The sequence below is a fragment of the Phacochoerus africanus genome, chromosome 12 (assembly GCF_016906955.1).
Source record: "Phacochoerus africanus isolate WHEZ1 chromosome 12, ROS_Pafr_v1, whole genome shotgun sequence".
In the NCBI taxonomy this organism is placed as follows: domain Eukaryota; kingdom Metazoa; phylum Chordata; class Mammalia; order Artiodactyla; family Suidae; genus Phacochoerus; species Phacochoerus africanus.
This window is the reverse complement of record NC_062555.1, coordinates 48,232,862-48,255,602: the sequence shown is the minus strand read 5'-3', so window position 1 is coordinate 48,255,602 and position 22,741 is coordinate 48,232,862. Positions and strand designations below refer to the sequence as shown.

The 22,741-nt window shown below is 39.2% G+C and overlaps 1 protein-coding gene across 8 annotated transcripts in view; it reads left to right on the top strand.

Moving 5' to 3' along the window:
• EPC1 (enhancer of polycomb homolog 1) overlaps positions 1-22,741 on the top strand; it is a 111,378-nt gene that overhangs the window by 74,913 nt on the left and 13,724 nt on the right. For all 8 annotated transcript variants that reach the window (XM_047755334.1, XM_047755331.1, XM_047755332.1 and 5 more), the window contains 8 exons: positions 5,345-5,504; positions 16,517-16,662; positions 17,078-17,284; positions 17,694-17,842; positions 18,978-19,137; positions 20,421-20,597; positions 20,677-20,766; positions 20,850-20,998. In XM_047755334.1, coding sequence (XP_047611290.1) covers positions 5,345-5,504; positions 16,517-16,662; positions 17,078-17,284; positions 17,694-17,842; positions 18,978-19,137; positions 20,421-20,597; positions 20,677-20,766; positions 20,850-20,998 — 1,238 coding nt within the window. The remainder of the gene's footprint in view (positions 1-5,344; positions 5,505-16,516; positions 16,663-17,077; positions 17,285-17,693; positions 17,843-18,977; positions 19,138-20,420; positions 20,598-20,676; positions 20,767-20,849; positions 20,999-22,741) is intronic.

The following is a 22,741-nucleotide window of genomic DNA, read 5'->3' as shown; positions in this document are numbered from 1 at the left end:
CAAAATAGACAAAAATCCCTGCCCTCATGATGCTTAGGTTGGGGTGGGCAGGAAGGGGTGACAGTCTAAACAAATCAAGCGTATGACCTGTCAGAGGATGGTAAGAGCTGTGGGAAAATAAAGCAAGGAAAAGAATAAGGGAATGTAGAGGGAAGGCTTGTTACCTATGTGTTCAGCTACTTCCAGACTCTTTTCTATATGTGCATGTGTTCAGTTATGCCTTTTTCTTTTAAAAAAGATTAAATACAAATATCCTAAACATACAGTTTACAGATCTGTCTTTTTACTTAATAGATGTTTTTTTCCGTTTCATTAAATACTATTCTGAACCATTTAAAGGCCAAGCATATTTCATTTTTTAGACTGTGGTCCATTTTCTATACAGCAGCCAGGATACTCTTTAAAACCCTTCAGCCACTTTGCTCATAGTCCAAGGTCAGATATTTCACATGCCTGTGACTCTGAGTGACTTGATGCCAACCCCCACGCACCCCTCACTCACCACGCTCTAGCCACTGGCGTGTGTGGGGGGATCCCTCTGTCCTCGAGTCCTCAGACATACATGGGGATATAGTAAATAGGAAACTTAAAGGTTATATTACATACTAGTTCTTGAGGAGTGATTTTCAAGCCTTAGAAGACCATAACCATTATTTGTTGTATATAATATGCATCTTGGGTCCTTAGTTTCCTTGTGAGGAAATTATGTCAAATATTTTATGAAACAAAAAAAATATAAGATTATTTTTAAAGCATTAAGTACTTTAATACTGATGAACAAAAATTTGATTTCACGGTATAGAAAAATGGCTATAAACAAAAATCTTCCTCCAGAACACAATTGGTGATAAACATGGAGAATGAAAGGTACGCATTTGCTACCATGTTTTGGGTAGTTAGTATGTCCAGGCATTTTATCTTAACCACAGTTCCGCATGGGAGGTACATAAAGTACATTTATAGGTGATAAAACTTGTTCATATTGTTCCAAGTCCCAAAGTCATAGGGCTGGTAAACCATGGAGCCAGCATTCAGTACCCAAGCACTCCTGATTGCAAATGCATGTTCTTCAGCAGCATGCTGTAGTACCTGCAGAAACCCAACGGCTTGGTTGTATTTCACACCTAGGAAGTAACTTTCACTGTGGTTCATGTAGAAAATTAAATGAGATAACCAGGAAATTTCTGAAAAGGAATTGTGAGGAATTTAATATCTAGTCAGTGCTAGATAATAGAATATAGCTTGAGGCTGCTTTTAAAAACATGTTAAAGGAGTTCCCATCGTAGTGCAGTGGTTAACGAATCCGACTAGGAACCATGACGTTGCGGGTTCAGTCCCTGTCCTTGCTCAGTGGGTTAAACGATCTGGCGTTGCCGTGAGCTGTGGTGTAGGTCACAGACATGGCTCGGATCCTGCATTGCTGTGGCTCTGGCGTAGGCCGGTGGCTACAGCTCCGATTCGACCCCTAGCCTGGGAACCTCCATATGCCATGGGAGCGGCCCAAGAAAATGGCAAAAAGACAAAAAAAATAAATAAAAATAAAAATAAAAACATGTTAAATACGGGCATGGGAGGCAGTTGAGTAGGGAAAAAGAACTTGGAAATATTCCCAAGTACAAGTGGAATTTATGGTAAAGGGAGGGACATTTTTAGTCATTAAGGGGAATGGATAATTTTATGCATGGCATTAGGACAGCTTGCTGGCTGGCTAGCTCTCCTGATAAAAAAATAAGAAGATAGGGAATTCCCGTTGTAGCTCAGTGGTTAACAAACCCGACTAGTAACCATGAGGTTGCAGGTTCAATCCCTGGCCTCGCTCAGTGGGTTTGAGGATCTGGTGTTGCCATGAGCTGTGGTGTAGGTCACAGATGAGGCTCAGATCTGGTGTTGCTGTAGCTGTTGTGTAGGCCAGCAGCTACAGCTCCAGTTGGACCCCTAGCCTGAGAACCTCCATAGAATGCTGCGGGTGCAGCCCTAAAAAAAAGACAAAAAGAAAAAAGATAACCCATCTCTCAACATGTTCACCTACACAGAGAAATGCTAATGGATTTAGAACAAAATTCACATTATGAATAACGTGCCTTGCCTTCCTCACTGCCTCCTTGAATTTGATGTGAGGGTTTGGGGAGAGGACACATAGGGCAAAGAAAAATTCTCTTGGTGTTTGAGGGTATCTGAGGGTAGAAAAGCACATCTGTGCTTCCCAGCCAGGCTCAGAAGTGCCCTGTGTCAGACTTCACACCAGCTCCTAGGAGCCATGGGGCAGCCTGAAGCCAAAATCAAATTGAGTTTTTGTTTATACACCCTAGTTTGCGACTATACAACTTAAACCTGTTATTAGGAGTGACAAAACCATAAAGGAAAAGGTTAATAAATTTAACTAGTAGAACTTTCCTGCAAGGAAAAAAATGAACAAAATCTGAAGTCAAGCTTCAGGATATATCTGGACAAAATGTTCATTGAAAAAGATACGTGCACCCTTATGTTCATTGCAGAACTATTCACAATAGTCAAGACGTGGAAGCAACCTAAATGTCCATTGACAGATGAATGGATTAAGATGTGGTATATATATATACAATGGAATACTAAGCCATAAAAAAGAACAAAATAATGCTATCTGCAGCAACATGGATGGAACTAGAGACTCTCATACTAAGTGAAGAAAGATGTGCAAATACCATATTGTATCACTTATATCTGGTATCTAATATATGGCACAAAATAACCTATCTACAGAAAAAAACTCATGGACTTGGAGAATAGACTTGTGGTTGCCAAGCAGGAGGGGGAGGGAGTGGGGTGGACTGGGAGTTTGGGGTTAGTAGATGCAAACTATTGCATTTGGAGTGGATAAGCAATCAGATCCTGCTGTATAACACAGGGCACTATATCTAGTCACTTAGAATGAAACATGATAGAGGATAATGTGAGAAAAAGAATATATATGTATAATATAGGTATGAATGGGTCACTTTTGCTGTATAGCAGAAATTGACAGAACATTGTAAATCAACTATAATAGAAAAAATAAAAATCTTTAAAAAAAAAAAAAAAGGTACCAGGACTCACACATACAAAGGTAAACAAAAGAAGTTTCAGGAAAATATTTGTGAAATTAATTACATGGGCGCTGATTTCCTTAATATTGGAAAGGAAATAATCCACATATTTAACATCAGTGAGAAAAGGGAAAGCAGCACTTTTTGAAATGAGCAAACAGCAACATTTAAGGGAAGAAAAACTCATTGTAAAGAAATTAAACTAAAATAATGATGGTACAGCAGGTTAAGGATTCAACATTGTCACTGCTGTGGCACGGGTTTGATCTGGAAGTTTCCTGGTGCTGCAGGTGCAGCCAAAAGTAAATAACAAGATGTGTGATTTTTTTCAAGGTTTTTTTTGTTGTGAAAGTATAATTGATTTACAGTGTTTCATCAACCTCTGTTGTACAACAATATGACCCAATCACACACATTTCCCTGTGCTGTATAGTAGGATCCCATTGCAAGATGTGTGATTTTAAAATTGGAGAGATACTAAGAAGTTACTGCCAGGAGTGGTCACAATGAGAGTTATAACTTCATATATCCTTTGAGCACTTCTGTCTGTAGTTGTCATATGGATGCTTTCCCAGGCTCAGTAAGGTGTCTTACGTACAGTAGTACAGGATTTGCAGCCTATAGTGTCTGAGCAAATAAGTAATGGTACATCCACATGGTGGAATACAATGCAGCTGTTGCAAAGAATGTAGTAAAAGTATCAGTATGGAAAAATCTCCAGGATATAACAAGTGACCAAAGCCCTAGGAATAAAGCTCTGAATGTTGCATAGTAGACTCCTAGCTGTGGATTTATATATCTCTATCTCCATGTGTAAAATTAAGAGAGACTACTTATAAGGGCTGGAGTTTTTTTTCATACTTTTGGAATGTTTTTCTTCCTTGAACTTGTATCTTATGTGGTATTTTAAAAACTACTTTGGAGTTCCTGTCATGGCACAGTGGAAGCAAATCCGACTAGGAACCATGAGGTTGTGGGTTTGATCCCTGGCCTCGCTCAGTGGGTTCAGGATCCAGAGTTGCCGTGAGCTGCAGTGTAGGTTGCAGATGTGGCTTGGATCTGGTGTTGCTTCAGCCATGGTGTAGGATGGCAGCTACAGCTCCAATTCAACCCCTAGCCTGGGAACCTCCATGTGCCGCAGGTGCAGCCCTAAAAAGACCGAAAAAACCAACAACAACAACAAAAAAAAACCTACTTTAAACTTAATGAAATGTTTACCAAAATTCCTTGATGATAAGGGTGGGTGCTAACAGATATTTTTATGGCAGCTGGTGGCATCACAAACTGGTAAAAATCTGTGTGGCGACTAAACCAAAGCTTATTTTGAGCACCTGTTGTGTGCCAGGCATTATATTAAACATCTAATGCACATTTATCTTATGTAAATCTCCAACCCCATAAAGTAGATTTGATTTTTCTCTTACTGGAGGAAGCAGACTTAGAAGAATGAAGTGTCTTGCCAGGAGTTGCAAACTCTGGAGCCTGTGCTTTCAATCCTTGTACTTTACTGCTGTTCAAATGGGCTGTGGAAGTTCACAAGGTTATTACTCAGGACAAAAGCCAGGTTTGGATCTGTGATAGTTTCTCCAACTAAAAATGGAGATAATAATCTCTTACCTTCCTGTAAAGGTCATACAGTTGATTCATATGACATTTATGAAAGTGTGTAAGTGATGAGAATCAATAAAAAAATTTTATGTGTAGCTTGCTTTTTTCATGTAGTAAGTTTAAATATTATAACCCTATTTTTTAAAAAATTGTAAAATGCAAACAGTAACAGTCTTAGTCAACTTTTTGAACTCATTTAATTTTCAGTTTTGGCATAGTACTTACTCTTTTTTTTTTTTTTTTTGGTTTTTCAGGGCCACACCTGCGGCATATGGAGGTTCCCACGCTAGGGGTCTAATTGGAGCTGTAGCCACCAGCCTATGCCAGAGCCACAGCAACGCCAGATCCGAGCCGTGTCTGCGACCTACACCACAACTCGGGGCAACGCTGGATCCGTAACCCACTGAGCAAGGCCAGGGATCGAACCTGCAACCTTCATGGTTCCTAGTCAGGTTCATTTCCGCTGCGCCATGATGGGGACTCCAGTACTTATTCTTAAATTGAAGAAATAGTATATCTAGCAAAATGATCTTATTTCTGCTTAAAATGTTTTTTACCACTAGCTGTATTATTAGCAGCATCCTTGCACAGTTACTGAAACCTCTTCATAAGGCTGTATGTTCTGTTTGGTAGTTTTCTAATACATAGACTGACCTATTTTTCTGTCTTTTCAGGAGCACCATCTTCAGCGGGCTATTTCAGCACAGCAGGTGTATGGCGAGAAGAGGGATAATATGGTTATACCAGTCCCAGAGGCAGAAAGTAATATTGCTTACTATGAGTCTATATATCCTGGGGAATTTAAGATGCCAAAGCAGCTCATTCACATACAGCGTAAGTAATTTCTCTTTTGATAATTATATTTTATATGATCTTTTTAATGTAATTCTTGACAGATTTTTATCTGTCCAAGGCCATTGTCAGTATCTGTTTCATTGACCAGCATCAGAGTTATTAGAGCCCATTTTGACCTTTTAAAATTGCCTGAGATTTCTGCCTTGCAAAAGATAGCATTTTCATCCTAGATGTTTAGCTTCATCTCAATATGGGATCTTATGCTGCTTTAGACAAGTTTTATGAAGACTATGCCTTGGATGTAGAAATCATTTTCTTACTGTTCAGAAATAGTAATTTAATTGCTTTAAAGAACTTCTTAATATAAGTCAGAAGTCATCAAACTTTTCCTTTTAAGGATCAGATGGTAAGTATTTTAGGCTTTGTGGGTCATTCGGTTTCTGTCACAACTATTTTACTCTGCATTTAAGAGGAGATCAGCAAGAGCCAGTACATACGTGAATGGGCATGGCTGTGTTCCAATGAAACTTTACTGACAAGAACAGATGCAGCCCAGTATTGGCCCACGGGCCATAGTTTGCCAACCCCATCTGTGTTTCTACTCATTTTTTAAAATTGTAGTGTTTTAATTGGTAACTTGTTTCACTTCGTAGTGACAGATTCTTAATTGGAAATGATCCCTTGATAGCTGATCCCATTTGATGATGAATAGCTGAGAGCTTGTAGACCTAAGAGAATAGATTTCTTTCACTCCATCTCTAGGTAGTTGACAACTTAAAAAAAGCATAGCTTAAAAGTTATTACTAAGGTAAAATTGCTACAGTGGTTGTTGTCTTGCTGATCTTTGAGATCAAGTAGCTTTTCCAGGGACCTGTCTAAACGTTTTCCAGGACTTTTTTTCCCTATAAATCTGTTTTGTTTTTATTGTTCTTTCTAAAGACATAGAAAAACTAACTTTACCCAGTTTCTAATTTATTAACTACTTTTCTAACTCGTATAACCTTTTCTCCATATGGTCTAGTTTCTGTCCTGGATTCTAAGCATAAATCTTACTATTTCTTGAATATGAAAACCAAAAGTAAGAGCCCTCTGGCTCTTAGCAGTTTTGTGTTGGCACTTGATAAGTTTTTAAATAAATTTTATTAGAGTATAGTTGACTTGGAAAGTTGGCATTTGATGTTTTTAATTTGTGATAATTTCTCATCTTTACCTCTAACTTGTACCTAATCGTATTGACTTCATTTAGAAAAAAAATTCTTCCAATTTATTAAAGGCTATTTTGAAGTGAACCAAACAAATGGTGTGTGTTTTCTTGCCCACTCATGTGTTTAAGTACATATAAGACATAGACATTCTAAACAAATTTAATATCAATATTGGGACCTAAAAATTAGTTCTCTGGAAATGCATGACCATGTGAAAGTCACAGAGCTGCTCCTTCCTATATATATGACAGCTAGAACCATGCTGTATTCCACAGCCATAGACTGCGTCATCTTCCAAATACATGCTTTTAGGTTAAAGCAGGAAGGAGTCCCCATTGTGGCTTAGCAGGTTAAGAACCCGACGTAGTATCTGTGAGGATTCAGGCTTGAACCTCGCTCGGTGGGTTAAGGGTCTGTTGTTGCCGCAATCTGCGACATAGGTCACAGATGTGGCTCAACTCCAGTGGTCTGGGCTGGCTGTGGTGTGGACTGCCAGATGCAATTCCAGTTTGACCCCTAGCCTGGGAACTTCTGTGTGCTGCAGGTGTGGCTCTTAAAAAAAATTTTTTTAAAGGTTAAAGCAGGATTGAGCAAGATATAATTACATTAATTTACATTCTCATTACTATCAGGAAAAAAAAATTGAATGCATGCTTTACAAACAGTTGCTTATTGATGGCCAAAATCGACAGATCATGTTTTATTGGTAACTAGTGGATTATATTGTGGTCAGAAAAGTCAGAAGGTACTATATGAAAAGAAGCATTGACTTTGCTGATGTTATAATCAAGTAATAGTAATAAAATGGAAGCAGAATTGTAAATTATTTGGGGAAAAATTTTAGTGCACCTTTGGGAAGATGTATACATTGGAATATTAATAAAGGTAGCTAAATTAGTGTTAGCTGTCTTTGAATTTCTCTTAATGTCTTGTTTTGGATGATTATAGATTCACAGAATGACATGTGAAGCATTGTATAATCACCACCACGATTAAGACACTCACTTGAACCATCACCACAAGAGTCCACCTTGGTGCTCCTTTTAAATGCACCCCGAGGCCCTGGCAACCACTAATCTGTTCTCCATCTCTGTCCTTATGTCAGTTGATGAATGTAACATCAGTGGAATCATGCAGTATATATTCTTTTGAGATTGACTTTTTTCACTCAGCGTAACATCCTCAGTGTTCATCCGGTTGTTTGATTCATTCTGTTGCTGAGAGGTCTTCCATAGTATACATGCACACCACGCGTTGGACCATTCACCACTGAAGGATGTCTCGGAAGCTTCTAGGTTTTAACTGTTACAAATAAAGCTGCTGTGAACATTCTTGTACATATCTTTGTGTGAACATATTTATTTCTCTGAGATAAATATCTATGGGTGTAGTTGCTGGATCATCCTTGTTTAGTTTGACAAGAACTTCTAAGACCTTCTCCTGTGGCACAGTGGGTTAAGGATCCAGTGTTGCTGCAGCTGTGGCATAGGCTGCAACTGTAGGTTCAGCCCCTGGCCTGGGAACTTGCACATGCATGGTGTGGCAAACAAAACAAAACAAAAACAAACAAAAACCTTCTGCACTATATCCGAGTAGCTGTACCATTTTACATTATCATCAGTAGTGGCTGTGTGATCCCGTTTCTCCTGTATCCTTGCCAGCATTTGAAGTTATCACTTAGCTATTCTAGTAAGTATGCAGTTATACCCCATTGTACTTTAAACCTGTATTTCTCTAAATGGCTAATATGTTAAATGTCTTTTCGTGTGTTTGGTTGCCATCTGTATATCCTAGTTTGTTTTAAGTTTTAATTTTTGAGGATTTTGTTTTGTAAAGTCTTTTCATCCTCTTAATGGTCTTTCACAGAGCAGAAGTATTTAATTTTGGTAAGATCTACTTATCAGTTTTCCTCTTATTCATCATTATTTTGCCCTGGGTCCAAAGATTTTCTCCTGTGACCTTTTCTAGAAGTTTCACAATTTTACTTTTAAAAAGTGTAACATTATTTAAGTGTATGATCGATTCTGAATGTGAGGTTTAGGTCACCATGCTTTCCATCCAGCCCCCACTCCCCCAATATCTATCACTCCAGCACCAAGTCATCCCTCCTCCATTGAATTGCTTTTACTTCTTGGCCGAACATCAATTAGGCATTTTGATGTGGATCTCTTTCTGGGTTCTGTATTCTGTTCCATTGATTTCTGTGTTAATCCCGAGACAGTACCACTGTCTTGATTATGCAGCTATATAATAATCCTTAACATCGGGGAGTGTGCTTCCTCCTTTATTTTTCTTTTTCAAAATTGTTTTCAGTCTTTTAGGGCTTTTCCCTGTAAATCTTATAAGAAGTTTGTATCTGCAAAGAAACTTGCTGAGATTTTGGTTGGAATTGCATTAAATCTGCAGATCGTTATAAGGAGAATTGACATCTTTGCTGTTTTGACTCCTCAGTCCATGACCACAGTATGACTCTCCTAGTTTCGGTCTTCTTTGATTTCTTTTGTTTGCACTTGACCATTTTCATCATACAGATCCATATTTTTTTTTGATTTGTACCTGTTTTATGTTCTTCAGAACAATTGAAAATGGTTTTGCACTTTTGATTTTGGTTTCCACTTGCTCATTGTCAACCTACAGAAATGTAGCTGTTCCATGTCTTGTCTGTTGTGAATAGTGCTGCACTGAACATAGGGGTGCATGTATCTTTTTCTGTGAAAGCTTTGGATATATGCCCACGAGTGAGATTGCTGGATCACATGGTAGTTCTATATTTATTTTTCTTGTTCCTGTCTATTCCTAGTGTATTAAGAATTTTTAGGGAGTTCCTGTCGTGGCGCAGTGGTTAACGAATCCGACTAGGAACCATGAGGTTGCGGGTTCGATCCCTGGCCTTGCTCAGTGGGTTCAGGATCCTGCGTTGCCGTGAGCTGTGATGTAGGTCACAGGTGCAGCTCGGATCCCTCGTTGCTCTGGCTCTGGTGTAGGCCAGCAGCTACAGCTCCGATTCGACCCCTAGCCTGGGAACCTCCATATGCCGTGGGAGCAGCCCAAGAAATGGCAAAAAGACAAAAAAAAGAATTTTTATCACGACTGTTGAATTTATCAAATGCTTTTTCTGCATCAATTGATAAAGTCATGTGCTTTTCCTTTTATCATAGTCAGAGCTGTGAAGGAAGAAACCCATATTAAAATCATTATGCCCAGGAGTTCAGCAGTAACAAACCCAACTAGGATCTATGAAGATTCAGGTTTGATCCTTGACCTCACTCAGTGGGTTAAGGATCTGGTGTTGCCGTAAACTGTGGTGTAGGTCGCAGATATGGCTTGGCTTGGATCCCGAGTTGCCATGGCTGTGGTGTAGGCCAGCAGCTGTAGCTCCCATTCAACCCCTAGCCTGGGAACTTCCATATGTCTTCAGTGTGGCCCTTAAAAAAAATATATATATATATGTATAATTAAAAATCAATAAAACCATTATCCCCTTCTTCTAGATTGTGAATACTTTCTTAGACTGTTTCAGAGTACTTTTTCAACATCTCCTGGTCCTAAGGGTCTAAATGTTTTTTCTCTTTTGATTGGTGATCTGTAAGGCTTCTAGATGACACAGCTAAGACTCCTCTTTTCCTATTCATACTGGAAGAAAGGACAAAACAGTTCTGACCAGAATAGGCAGAAACAATTCTTTATCCCTCTTGCACTTTCCTTGCACGGTCTCAAGATTCAACTGTTTCTCAAAGAAAATCTTTTTTCTTTCTTTCTTTCTTTTTTTTTTTTTTTTTTTTTTTTTTTTTTGCTAAACCGAGGTATATGGAAGTTCCCGGGCCAGGGATTGAACCTGCCCCACAGCAGTGACCCAAGCTGCTGTAGTGACAACACCAGATCCTTAACCCACTGAACCACGAGAGAACACCTCAAAGAAAATATTTTTTAAAGGGACAGTCTTGTGTATTTGAATATGTGTGTGTGTGTATAGATACAGTATATGCATTTCTAGTTCTATCCACTGCTAGGGCCAAGAAGCAGAAATATTCACTAGCAGTAAGCACACCTAGCACCTATGCTCTCATCCACTCCCCATTAAATAGGACCGAGAATATGTGGGAAAACAGTTAATTCCCGGACTGAGGCAGGGTGAGCAAACCTTGCGGAACATGTTGGTACCCCAGAAATCAAGCACTCAAACAAACAGCAGAGGCATATCACAAGGACCCAGGAGTTTCCACTGGCTAAATCTGGGACAGTTCAAGCAATGGAATAACTCAGCACAATATTGAATCATAAACCTTTGAAAAGGTAGGACTTCATGAGTCTATACAGACAATAGATCAATAAATGGTAGAGAAGAGTATTCTCATGGTTTTACAGTATGGAATGCCAAGAGCTGAATGGTAGTGGAAAGAGAGGGCTGGAGTTAGAAAATTGTTTTTGCCATTACCATGAGTCACACAAGCATCACCAATGTGTGCTCAGTAGAAGAGGAGATTTTGATGAGGAGCAAGATGTTTACATGGCCTTAAACTTTCCCCACAAGCTGATTGTTAGGTACAAGGGAAGGAGGGAGAAAACAGTAGTTACACAGAGGAGTAATTGGGCAGTTTCTTGACTGATGGTCACAGTTACCACCACTTAGGAGAAACAGATGAACATGTGTGCCCCTAGGGGTGAGACCCTGAAAAAGGATTAAAAAGGTTGAGTGTTCAGTGTCCCAGCTAAGAGTGCATAACCGAATCACAGTGGGAAAATGCAAGAGATACCAAGTGGAGAATGCGCTAATAGTAATAATTCTGAAATGACACCTGAAGCTAATCTAAACTGTATGTCACCTCTACGTCAATTAAAAAATAAAATCCTGGGGAGATGGCTATGTCCTTCAGAAAACATTAGTGTCAAAAGACAGAGAAATGTCCCACATTAAGGAGGCTAAAGAGACAACAATGAAAGTAATACCTGATCCCACACTGGTTCTTGGCTGGAGTGGGAAATGTTACAAATTAATGGGTCAGCTGGCAAAATTGGAGTATAAAGTTGATGACTGTACTGTAATGATATAGAAGAATCTATTCTTAGAAAACACACTCTGGTATTTAGCAGTAAAGAGCCACCATGAATGTAATTTACCCTCTGATGGCTCAAAAATTACTGTGTGAGGGTGTGTCTGTGTGTTGGGGGCGGGGTGGGGGTGGGGGACATGCACATGCAAATGATAAATGGAATAAAATTTTAGCAGCAGGTGAATCTGGGTAAAGGATGTGCAGGTGTTCCTTGTACTGCTTTTATTTTGAAGCTTTTATAAGTTTGATTTTACTTCTAAATAAAAAGATTTTTAAAAAACGGATCCTTGTGGAACCTACTTTTTATTACCTCTCAGAACAGCTGTACCTGTCTTTATGCCAATTCTGAAAGATTACATCATTGCCTTCCCTTGCCTGCCTCCACCGCCCTGCAACATACGTTCTTTCCCCATTACTCTTCTGGGTCCACTTTCTCACAGGTAAAATCTGTTTCGTCAACCACAGAACTTTATCTACAAAGGACTTGTATCTGGAATTTCAGATCTTTCAGATCTGGGATTCTCCGTATACTCTCCCCAAATATGTTCTGGAAGTGACTCCAAGCTCTGTTGTTTATAACATAAAGAAGTTGAAGAATCTCATGATACAGCTAGCCTTCGATAGCGTTGTCTTCTTAGGTCTAAGCAAAGCTGTCCCATACCTACCACCTCAATAGTAGATACCACTATTAACAGTTTTCTCTGCCCAGAATTTATTTCAGGGTCTTTGCAAGTAGGTGTTACCAATCCATGAGAGTTAGTGCTTGACTTAAAACTGGTTTTCCATTCCTGCCCTGACAAATTTATCTTCACCCTTGAATAGTGTACCTCCTTTTCTTTTTCTTTTTTCTTTTTTTTTCCTGTGGCTTTTTAGGGCTGCACCTGCTGCATATGGAGGTGCCCAGGCTAAGGGTTGGATCAGAACTATAGCTGCCTGGCCTATGCCACAGCCACAGCAATGCCAGATCTGAGCTTCTGTCTGCAACCTACACCACAGCTCACAGCAATACTGGATCCTTAACCTCCGGAGCTAGGCCAGGGATCAAACCTGCAATGTCATGGTTTCTAGTCAAATTCGTTTCAGCTTCACCATGACGGGAACTCCTCTTTTTCTTTTTTCTTTTTTCTTTTGGCCCCACCCTTGCTTGCAGAATTTCCTGGGTCAAGGGTCAAACCTGCACCACAGTAATGACAGTGCTGGATCCTTAACCCACTAGGCCGCCAGGGAACTCCAAGTGTACTTTCTTTTCCTTCAGGCAGGAATTATATTCTGTTCCTAAGCCATATTTTGTACCATTTCATGGACCCTTTCGCTACTTGTTTCCTATCAAGTAGAAATACTGTTTGGAGTTATGGCCACACCACCCATGCTCACTTAGTCTGAGCCATTCTGTGGCATTTGTTACACAGATATTTAGGTACATTTCATTTCTATCCAGTAGGACTTTGTAGCCCCTTTAAAATTATTTATATGCACTGTGTGTTCTTTTTGTTTAGATTTACTTTCTGTAGATTTTTACCTTTTTGGTCACACCCACGGCATGCATTCCTGAGCCAGGAATCAAACCCGAGCCACAGCAGTGGTAATACCAGATCCTTAACCACTAGGCCACCAGGGAACTCCTCTATCTGAATATTTTAAAAGGAGTCAGCTTCTGCAGTATGGCTCCAATATTTAACAGTCATTGGCTAGCCTGGTTTCATCTTAATTGGCAGAGCTTAATTAGAAGAGGCAGCTCATTTGCCTATTTGTCTCTAGACCAGGTTTTCTACACTCAGTAACTTGCCCCAGGAGATTCAAAGATACTCCTAATTTCTAGAACCATGATAAAGATGTTACATCTTTATCAGCTGTGTTTGAGCTGTCGGTTAGAAGCTGCCATTTTGGCTGAAACCAAATTACACTTCAGTCGTTGGCTGTGGTTTTTTGATAAATGAAATCCTAATGTGATTTTTTTTGTACGTATTACGTTTTCTCTAGGGCTTTAGTATTTTATATCTGAACAAGATTTGGTTCTCCTTGTATTTTAAGATCTTAGACATGTTTGCACTAACTAAAAAAAAAAAAGCTTCTTGCAATGGCCAGAGCACTGTGACTCCCAGGTACTTCTTAACTTCAGTGGAAAAGACAGAGCTCACCCAGGTGGGGATCTTCCTTCTCATCTTCATTCTGTTCCCTCTTTGTTGCATGTGACCTGTCATTGATGGTACAGCACGTACTAGAAGTGTATTTTGATAGTGCAAAACTAAGGTGATGTTGGGCAAGCTTGTTTAGTTTTTATGAATAATCAAGCTTTGTAAATGTGATTTGATCTAAAGAAAAATCAATTTTATAGTAATGTATAAATGAGACCCTAAAAATATATAAAACACACTCTAAGGCAGAACATTGGTCTGCCAGTGATAGTTGACAGTTGGTCCCTATCAGTTTGGCTTTCTCAACTATCTGGACCTGCTCTGTAATAGAACTTTCCATGATAGGAATTTTCTTATAATCTGTAGTGTCTGGGACAAAAACTATAGCCACATATATTATTTAACACTTGAAATGTGGGTACTGTAACTGAGGTGCTGAATTTTTAATTAAATTAATTGAAATTTAATTAGTCACACATGGCTAGTGGTTCCCTAATGAACAACACAGATGTGGATTTTCTTGTTATGGGAAAGAAATCAAGGATGTTTAATCCAGTAGTCAGTGTTTTAATCTGCTTTGAAATTTCCAAAATCTGTTTACGTAGCAATAACAGAATTAGATGGTGGAAGATCATTGGAGGGCCTATTGCTGTAAGAAAAATGGGTGCAGAGATGTTAACATGTAGACATTTCTGTGAAGGAGTCTGAATATTCATTTATTTTATTCTGTGTTATTTGGGGGCATACCCACGGCATATGGAAGTCCTCAAGCCAGGGACTGAATCTGAGCTGCAGCTGTGGTCTGCACCACAGCTCCGGCAACACTGGATCCTTTAACCCACTGTGCTGATCCAGGGATTGAACCCGAATCTCCACAGTAACCTGAGCTGCTGCAGTTGGATCCTTAACCATTGCTCCACAGCAGGAACTCTCAATTTATTTTAATTAGGAATGTTGATTAGAAGTGGGATGTAGGTCAAAATGAAAATGAAATACAATGCAGTGGGATAGTATATTCAGTTCCACAAATACTTGTTGGGTTCCTGTGGGCCAGATGCTGTATTAACCTTGAAGGATGGCAGATTTGGGTCAGTCAGGGAGTCTCCTCTTGTACCTGTGACTCATCACTGCGAGTGATGCAGGTTTTCTGAGGCCTTTTTTCCACTTGAATAGAGTGAACTCCAGATGCTTTTCAGTAGAACCCTGCAAGCAGTTGGCATGTTTACTGTCCCTGCACTGGAGGTGCAGAGATAAATGAGACCCAACACTTCTTCTCAAGGAGATCAAGCCTGTTTCAATGCTTAACAAATAGATTGTAAAGTATGTGTAATAATGGTACAAAAGAAGGAGAGCCGTCTAGAACAGGAATTTCTTGCCTTGGTGCCACAAGCTTTTAGGGACATTTGAATTGTCTATAATTTATACAAAATCTTTTATGTTTACACCTCCTGTTTTTCTGGGGAGAGGGTTCATAGCTTCTAAAAAAGATAAAAGTGGTAGGAGAACTACTTGGTGGAAGGAGGACAGTCAAGAAAGGATTCCACTGGAGTTAATGTCAGGTTGAGTTTTGGAAAGAATAGTCATTTGCTAGGTGGACAAGCAGAAAATAGCACATGGAAAGGCCTGGAGACATGAAGGCATAGCATGCTATTTGAAATGTATGAAATTTGATGTTGCTAGATCATAAAGTACTGGTGAGAGGGCCAGGCTGGGTCCAAAAGGACCTGTTAATTCTAAGGATTTGGACTTGAGGGTCATGAGAAGGTAGGAGGAGGATCAAAGCAAGGGGAAGGTGTGAGGTAATTTTTGATACCAAGCTTCTTATTTTACTATCAAACTAGTTTAATGTTGATAAATAATTGGATGGCATTTGATGGTATAGTATAAAGCAGTGGTTCTTGCCCCCCCCCCTTTTTTTTTTTGCTTTTTAGGGCTGCACCCGTGGCATATGGAGGTTCCCAGGCTAGGGATCTAATTGGAGCTACAGCTACCGACCTACACCACAGCTTACAGCAACACCAGATCCTTAACCCACTGAGCGAGGCCAGGGATGGAACCTCAACCTCATGGTTCCTAGTTGGATTCATTTCTGCTGCACCACCACAGAAACTCCACTTGCCCCTTTTTTGACAGCCGTAGGAATACTTCATATTTCTGTCACCATGACAATGATTCTCATGAGGGGACAAACCTCACTGAGTGACAGCTCTTACTGTTATTGGCAGTGGCTTCTAACACTTCAGCTTTAAATAGCACTCCCCAAGCTTTTGGTTAAGTAGTTAAATAAGCTATAAAATAGGACTTAAATATTCTAGAAACATCTTACTTAAAGATCTCATTCTTTTATTAAGTGAGATTATATGAAATTGCTGATACTTTATCATTTTTGAGCTACAAAATTTTCATGTAGTTCAACCCAGTGTAGTTAACAGTCTCTTTATGTTCTTAATAATGGGCTTCTAGTTTGTTTGCTTTGGGGGGTTGTCTTTTATCACTTTTATCATAACAGTAAAGATGATCTTAAATTTAATGGGGAACTTAGATTGTGAGTCTGAAAAAAAAAATCTTTCCTATATCTTTTAGAAGTTATCCACACATCTGTGGAAGGTTTTTGTCGTGTATTCACACAGTAAGTGATTGCTTATGGTTTCTTCTGTCAGCTTTTAGTTTGGATGCTGAACAGCCCGATTATGATTTGGATTCTGAAGATGAAGTATTTGTGAATAAACTTAAGAAGAAAATGGACATCTGCCCATTGCAGTTTGAGGAAATGATTGACCGTCTAGAAAAAGGCAGTGGTCAGCAGGTACAGCTTCATTGTGTATGCATTAAGTGTGTGTGAATATGTCTATATAAATATCTCTTTATATGGAAACAGCGTGATGTTGGGTGGGGCCGAGAGAGCAGGTTCTGGACAAGCATGAATTCATATCCCATCTCTGCCCATTACTAACCTGTATGACCTGCAGTATGTTTCAGTTTCTGTGTGCTTCAGCTTCCCCATCTGTAAAATAAAGATGATAGACATTCCAGGGTCGTTAGGAAAATTAAATAACATATTTAACATAAAGCATCTAGCTCATTGGCTGGCATGTGTAACGAACTCAGTGTGTTTGCCACGGTTAATACTGTTATTTTGTTTATTGTCCTTTAAAGTTACAGAAGTGCTTTGAACCTTTTATTTGTATTATGTGAAAATGACATAATGGTTTTACATTTAGCCAGTCAGTCTGCAGGAAGCCAAACTACTGCTAAAAGAAGACGATGAATTAATTAGAGAAGTTTATGAATACTGGATTAAAAAGAGAAAAAACTGTCGAGGGCCGTCTCTTATCCCATCAGTAAAACAAGAGAAGCGAGATGGTTCCAGCACAAATGATCCTTATGTGGCTTTTAGAAGACGTACTGAAAAAATGCAGACTCGAAAAGTAAGAGATCCTGGGGACATTTTTTGTAATTTTTTTTTTTTGATGTAAGAAAATGTATATATAATTATGAATATCTCAGTATCTGAAGGTTGTGTTTTAATTTGTGTGTAGACAGATTTTTTATACAGTATAATGAAAAATATTAATTTAAAATGAATCAACCTTAAGGTTCATTACAGATCTATTAGTGATATGTGTTACTGTTAATCCATGTTAAAAACCATAGTCAAAATTGATTTCCTCGTGATCCATGTTCCCTTTCACTGTCTTTAAATTCTAATCTAACCCTTCAAATATATATATATTCCTTTTTTCAAATATATATATTCTTATATTTCGGTAGCTATACTCAGAATGTCACTAGTTAGAAATGCTTATTGACATCAAACAAACAAATTTATATTTGCAGAATCGCAAAAATGATGAAGCCTCTTATGAAAAAATGCTTAAGCTGCGTCGAGATCTAAGTCGGGCTGTTACTATTCTAGAGATGATAAAAAGAAGAGAAAAGAGTAAAAGGGAACTATTGCACTTAACACTGGAAATTATGGAAAAGAGGTAATGTCTGTTTTAACTGCATTAGAAATATGTATGTAGAGTTAATTTATTTCCTAGGCAGTTATCTGTAACTCCAGAAATATATTCTTTTAATAATAATTAGAGACCATTGAAATGTGTGGCATGCTGTATATACTTTGTATAACTTTATGTGTTTTCCTCTATTTTTTTTTAAAGTGACTGGGTTCAGTAAAATTAAAATATGCCAGGCATTTCCATTTTGAAATGATATTCTTTTGCCTTTATTTGAGTTGTGTGCAGAGTTGTGAGGGAGAGAGAACATTTGTCATTTCTAAAGTTTTTGTTTTATTCACTAGATGAAACTAAATTTTCTTAAAACACTTTGTGAGTTTTTTAAGCAGAAAAATACAAAAGAGGGGGAGGAGGAAAGACCCAGCTGATCCTTCAAGGTGCACAATGAAAATTTCAAGCCTCGGTCCCCTAGTTCTTAGTTCCTATTCCCAAAGAAACCCACCGTTAAATTCCTTATGGGGAGTTTCCATCGTGACACAGTGGCAACATGTCCGACTAGTATCCATGAGGGTGCAGGTTCAATCCTTTGCCTCACTCAGTGGGTCGGGGATCTAGCATTGCTGTGAGGTGTGGTGTATGTCACAGACACAGCTTGGATCCCGAGTGGCCACTACCGTGGCATAGGCAGCAGCTGTAGTTCCGATTTGACCCCCAGCCTGGTAACTTGCATGTGCTGCAGGTGCGGCCCTGAGCCAAAAAAAAAAAAAAAAAAAATTCTTACGATTCATTCAGCCAAAGTAGTTTTATAGCAGAGGCAACTCAAAATAGTAGAAAGTTCCTCAGCACTGTTTTAGGCATGAATTTCAACATCTCTCCCAAATCTTTCACCAAAATTGCTGTGTTAAAATTCAAACCTTTGGGTTTTTCCCGCAGTTATCTGTTAATGGTGAGAGAAAGCTGTAGGCCAAAAAGTAAAAGAAAGAAATGATAGGAATTATGTCATCTGTAGTTTTAATAAGCATTCAGCAAATAGTCAAGGTTTAACTGTAATCTTACCTTAAGGCTAATCAGTGTTTGCAGTTATACCTCAGTTAGCTGTTAGTAGTCATGAGGATAAGTATGTGTAGAACTAACTTTTTAAACTTTCTTTTTATAATTTCAGGTATAATTTGGGTGACTACAATGGAGAGATCATGTCTGAGGTTATGGCACAGAGACAGCCAATGAAACCTACTTACACCATCCCCACCATCCCCATCAGCAACAGCAGTCAGTTTAAACACCAGGAAGCCATGGATGTGAAGGAGTTTAAAGTTAATAAGGTGATAAAAATTGCTCTGATAATAGCTGAAAATGTTAGTGGTGTTTTATCGTTGCATTCGAAGTGAGGAGTTCCCTGGTAGCTCAGCCAGTTAAGGATCTGAAGTTGTCATTGCTGTGGCTCTGCTTTACTGCTGTGGCAAGTGTTCAGTCCCTGGCCCAGGAATTTCATATGCCCTGGGTATGGCAAAAAAAAAAAAAAAAGAATCAGAGTGGAAAAGAAATATGTATGTTTATGTATATATATAAACCCTACTCTGAAAACCAGATTTTGATTTAAGACTGGACTGTTGATATAGCACTAGAAATCATAAAGAGAAATACTTCATCATTTAATAATTAACTTTTCTTTAAAAAGCATAATGCCATAAATTGTATGAAACTTGACATAAATATTTAGCATATTTATACAACCATGATACTTGCCATGTTCTTTTCTTCCCAGGAAATATCATTTTTGCCTCTAATCTTTCTTGCCTGTTGCCTACACATGGAATTCATACCCCCACAGCCTCTGCCATCACCTGCTATGCTCATTTGTAATAGGCACTGTGATCCTCACTCCATCACTCTTGCCTCTCTCTCTCTCTTTATCCCTGCATTTCCCTATCTGATGATTTCATATCTTTATCCTTTAAAACTGCTCACAGTTTATCACTCCAAAAAGCTTTCGTTGTTGAGCCAGCAAGTCCTTACTACTCTTGACTTTTGGGGGTGTTGGTGGGAGTCGCCCCCACAGCATGCAGAAGTTCCCCAGCCAGGGATTGAAGCCTCGCCACAGTTGTGACCTATGTACTCTTTATTTTTTAATACTTTTGCATCATCGATGTATTTTTCACTATGCTAACAGTTATCTGAAGTTTGCTCTGTGTGTACATAAAATTGTTTTAATTAATGCTTTTCCAGGGTTGATTTGTTACTTTTTTAAAGACTAGGCATCCCTTTTGAAAAATTCTGCCCTAGAATTTTCATATAAAGTTAAGAAAAAGATACAAGAGCCAGTGGTAAAAACTAATTGCAGTTGCAAGATCTCAGAGGCTGGAGAACTTTGACTTTAATGGAAACAGTACTTGATGATTATGTTTAGGTTGTAGGAACATACTTATGTTTTCACAGAGACCAGCCTCTGAGACTTTACAGTGTAAGACGACAAAACATAAAGGTCTTGTGTCTCTTATGGTAAAAGGGCCTTCATTTTAGCAGTGAACTTATTTTTAAGACTTCCCCAGAACTTAACAGTTTGTTGAACATGGTTTCTAGTGTTTAATTCCTGACTGTATTGCAGCAAGATAAAGCCGATCTTACCCGACCTAAACGTAAATATGAAAAGAAGCCCAAAGTCTTACCTTCGTCTGCTGCTGCTGCCCCTCAACAGGCGAGCCCCGCCGCGCTGCCAGCCTTCAGCGCTAGAGACCTGAATCAGTACGACTTCCCCAGCTCGGATGAAGAGCCTCTGTCCCAGGTGAGTGGCGAGGGTTCTCTGCGGACACAGGCGGTAACATGGGAGGCCCACGTTCTGACTGGCTTCCTTCCATTGAAAGGTTTTGTCTGGCTCTTCGGAAGCTGAGGAAGAGAATGACCCCGATGGCCCCTTTGCTTTCCGTCGGAAGGCAGGCTGTCAGTACTATGCGGTAAGTTCCTAGTTCTCTTCTCGAGTGACAGACTGTTTACCTCTTGCTGACCAAGAAAGATAATTGGGGTTTTTCTTTTTAAGCCTCACTTAGACCAAACTGGCAACTGGCCTTGGACTAGTCCCAGCGATGGCGGATTGGGGGATGTGCGATACCGATACTGCTTAACCACCCTGACCGTACCCCCGAGGTGCATTGGATTTGCACGAAGACGGGTTGGGCGCGGTGGAAGGTGAGGTGTCTGTACTCTTGCCATAGGGATGTTTTAGGTGGCGGGGTCAGGGGATCTCAAGTTAAAGTGAGGTCATCTGTCTAAAGAGCTCATTTGTTCCCACCTGCTGTTCTTAACCAATTTTTTGGACTAAAATACTTGGCTACCTGTTTCTTTGTTTTTCTTTTTTCTTCTTTCTTTTTTTTTAGGGTCGCATCCGTGGCATATGGAAGTTCCCAGGCTAGTGGTCAAATCGGGAGCTATAGCTGCCGACCTACGCCACAGCCACAGCCACAGCCACACAGGATCCAAGCTGCGTCTACGACCTATACCACATTGCACAGCAATGCCGCATCCTTAACCCACTGAGCGAGGCCAGGGATCAAACCTGCAACCTCATGGTTACTAGGTGGATTCGTTTCCGCTGTGCCACAGTGGGACCTCCTGCTACCTATTTCTTATTCAGCCATAGCTTTTAATGCATAACTAATAGTTGCCTAATGGATCTGCTTTTCTTCCTGAGATTGTAAACCTCAGATATCTATTCTTAGAGATAGAACTCTGAGAAAAGGCAGCAGATGAAGGCAAGTGTAAACCATAATTACATAAATTGTATTAAGTTAAGGAGACTACACAAAATTGTTCTAGGAGTTCTGGGAGACATTGGGGGAAAAGGATTAAATAGGCTAAGGAATGTCACATAACTAGTATACTGAGTTAACTCCCAGTGGAAAGGCTCCAGGATTCACAAGCCTTGACATCACCTTGTCTGGACTTCTTCCTTTGTTTAAACCTGATGAAACCCTTCACACTAGAGATGCCTTGGTGTGAGAGGTTGTGTGGGGAAGGAAGAAATTACAGAAATTAAAAAAGCAAAGAAAGACAAAGACACTCAAGTAAATGTGAAAAAAAATTTTTTTTTTTAAACAAAACGGAGTTTCCGTTGTGGTGAAGCAGAAACAAATCTGAATAGTATCTGTGAGGATTCAGGTTCCATCCCTGGCGTCGCTCAGTGGGTCAGGGATCCAGTGTTGCCCTGAGCTGTGGTGTAGGTTATGGATGTGGCTTGGATCCCACGTTGCTGTGGCTGTGACATGAGGCCGGCAGCTGTAGCTCTGATTTGACCCCTAACCTGGGAACTTCCATGTGCCTCGGGTGCAGCCCTAAAAAGAAAGAAAATAGAAAAAAGGCAAAACAGATAAATCATCAAGGTGCTTTCAGGAAGAAACCTAAGGGTATAATTTATAGTAAATCATTGACTTATACATATGTTGCTTTCATTTTTGAGACTTAGTTGCACTTTTTATTACTTAATCATTAGTTTAGATTTATTCAGATACTAAAATACATTTTATTGAGTGCCTTTTCAACTCCATCATTACATTGACACCAGTAGTGGTGAAAGTTCTCTATGTTGGCTATATTGTATTCTGTACTAGCATTAATCAATGTTATTTTAAGATGGAGTCATTAGTAAAGTTTATATAAATAACATGCAAATACATCCTCTGGTGTGGTAGCTCTCAAATATTTTGTATATAAGAAATTTTAATGGTATAAAATATCCAAAGATCACATGCCTTTTACTGCTTTTCTCCTACCTCCCCACTCCAAAAAAAAAAAAAAGCAGTTGTTTTTGTTTAAAGAACATATGTTAGCAATATCTCCTAAAGTGATTTGGTGCTCTGTAATGGAAGAGAAAAATCAAATTCTTTTATGTGGTATAACAACATACTATTAGGCCAGCATGCAGAGTTAGAAGAC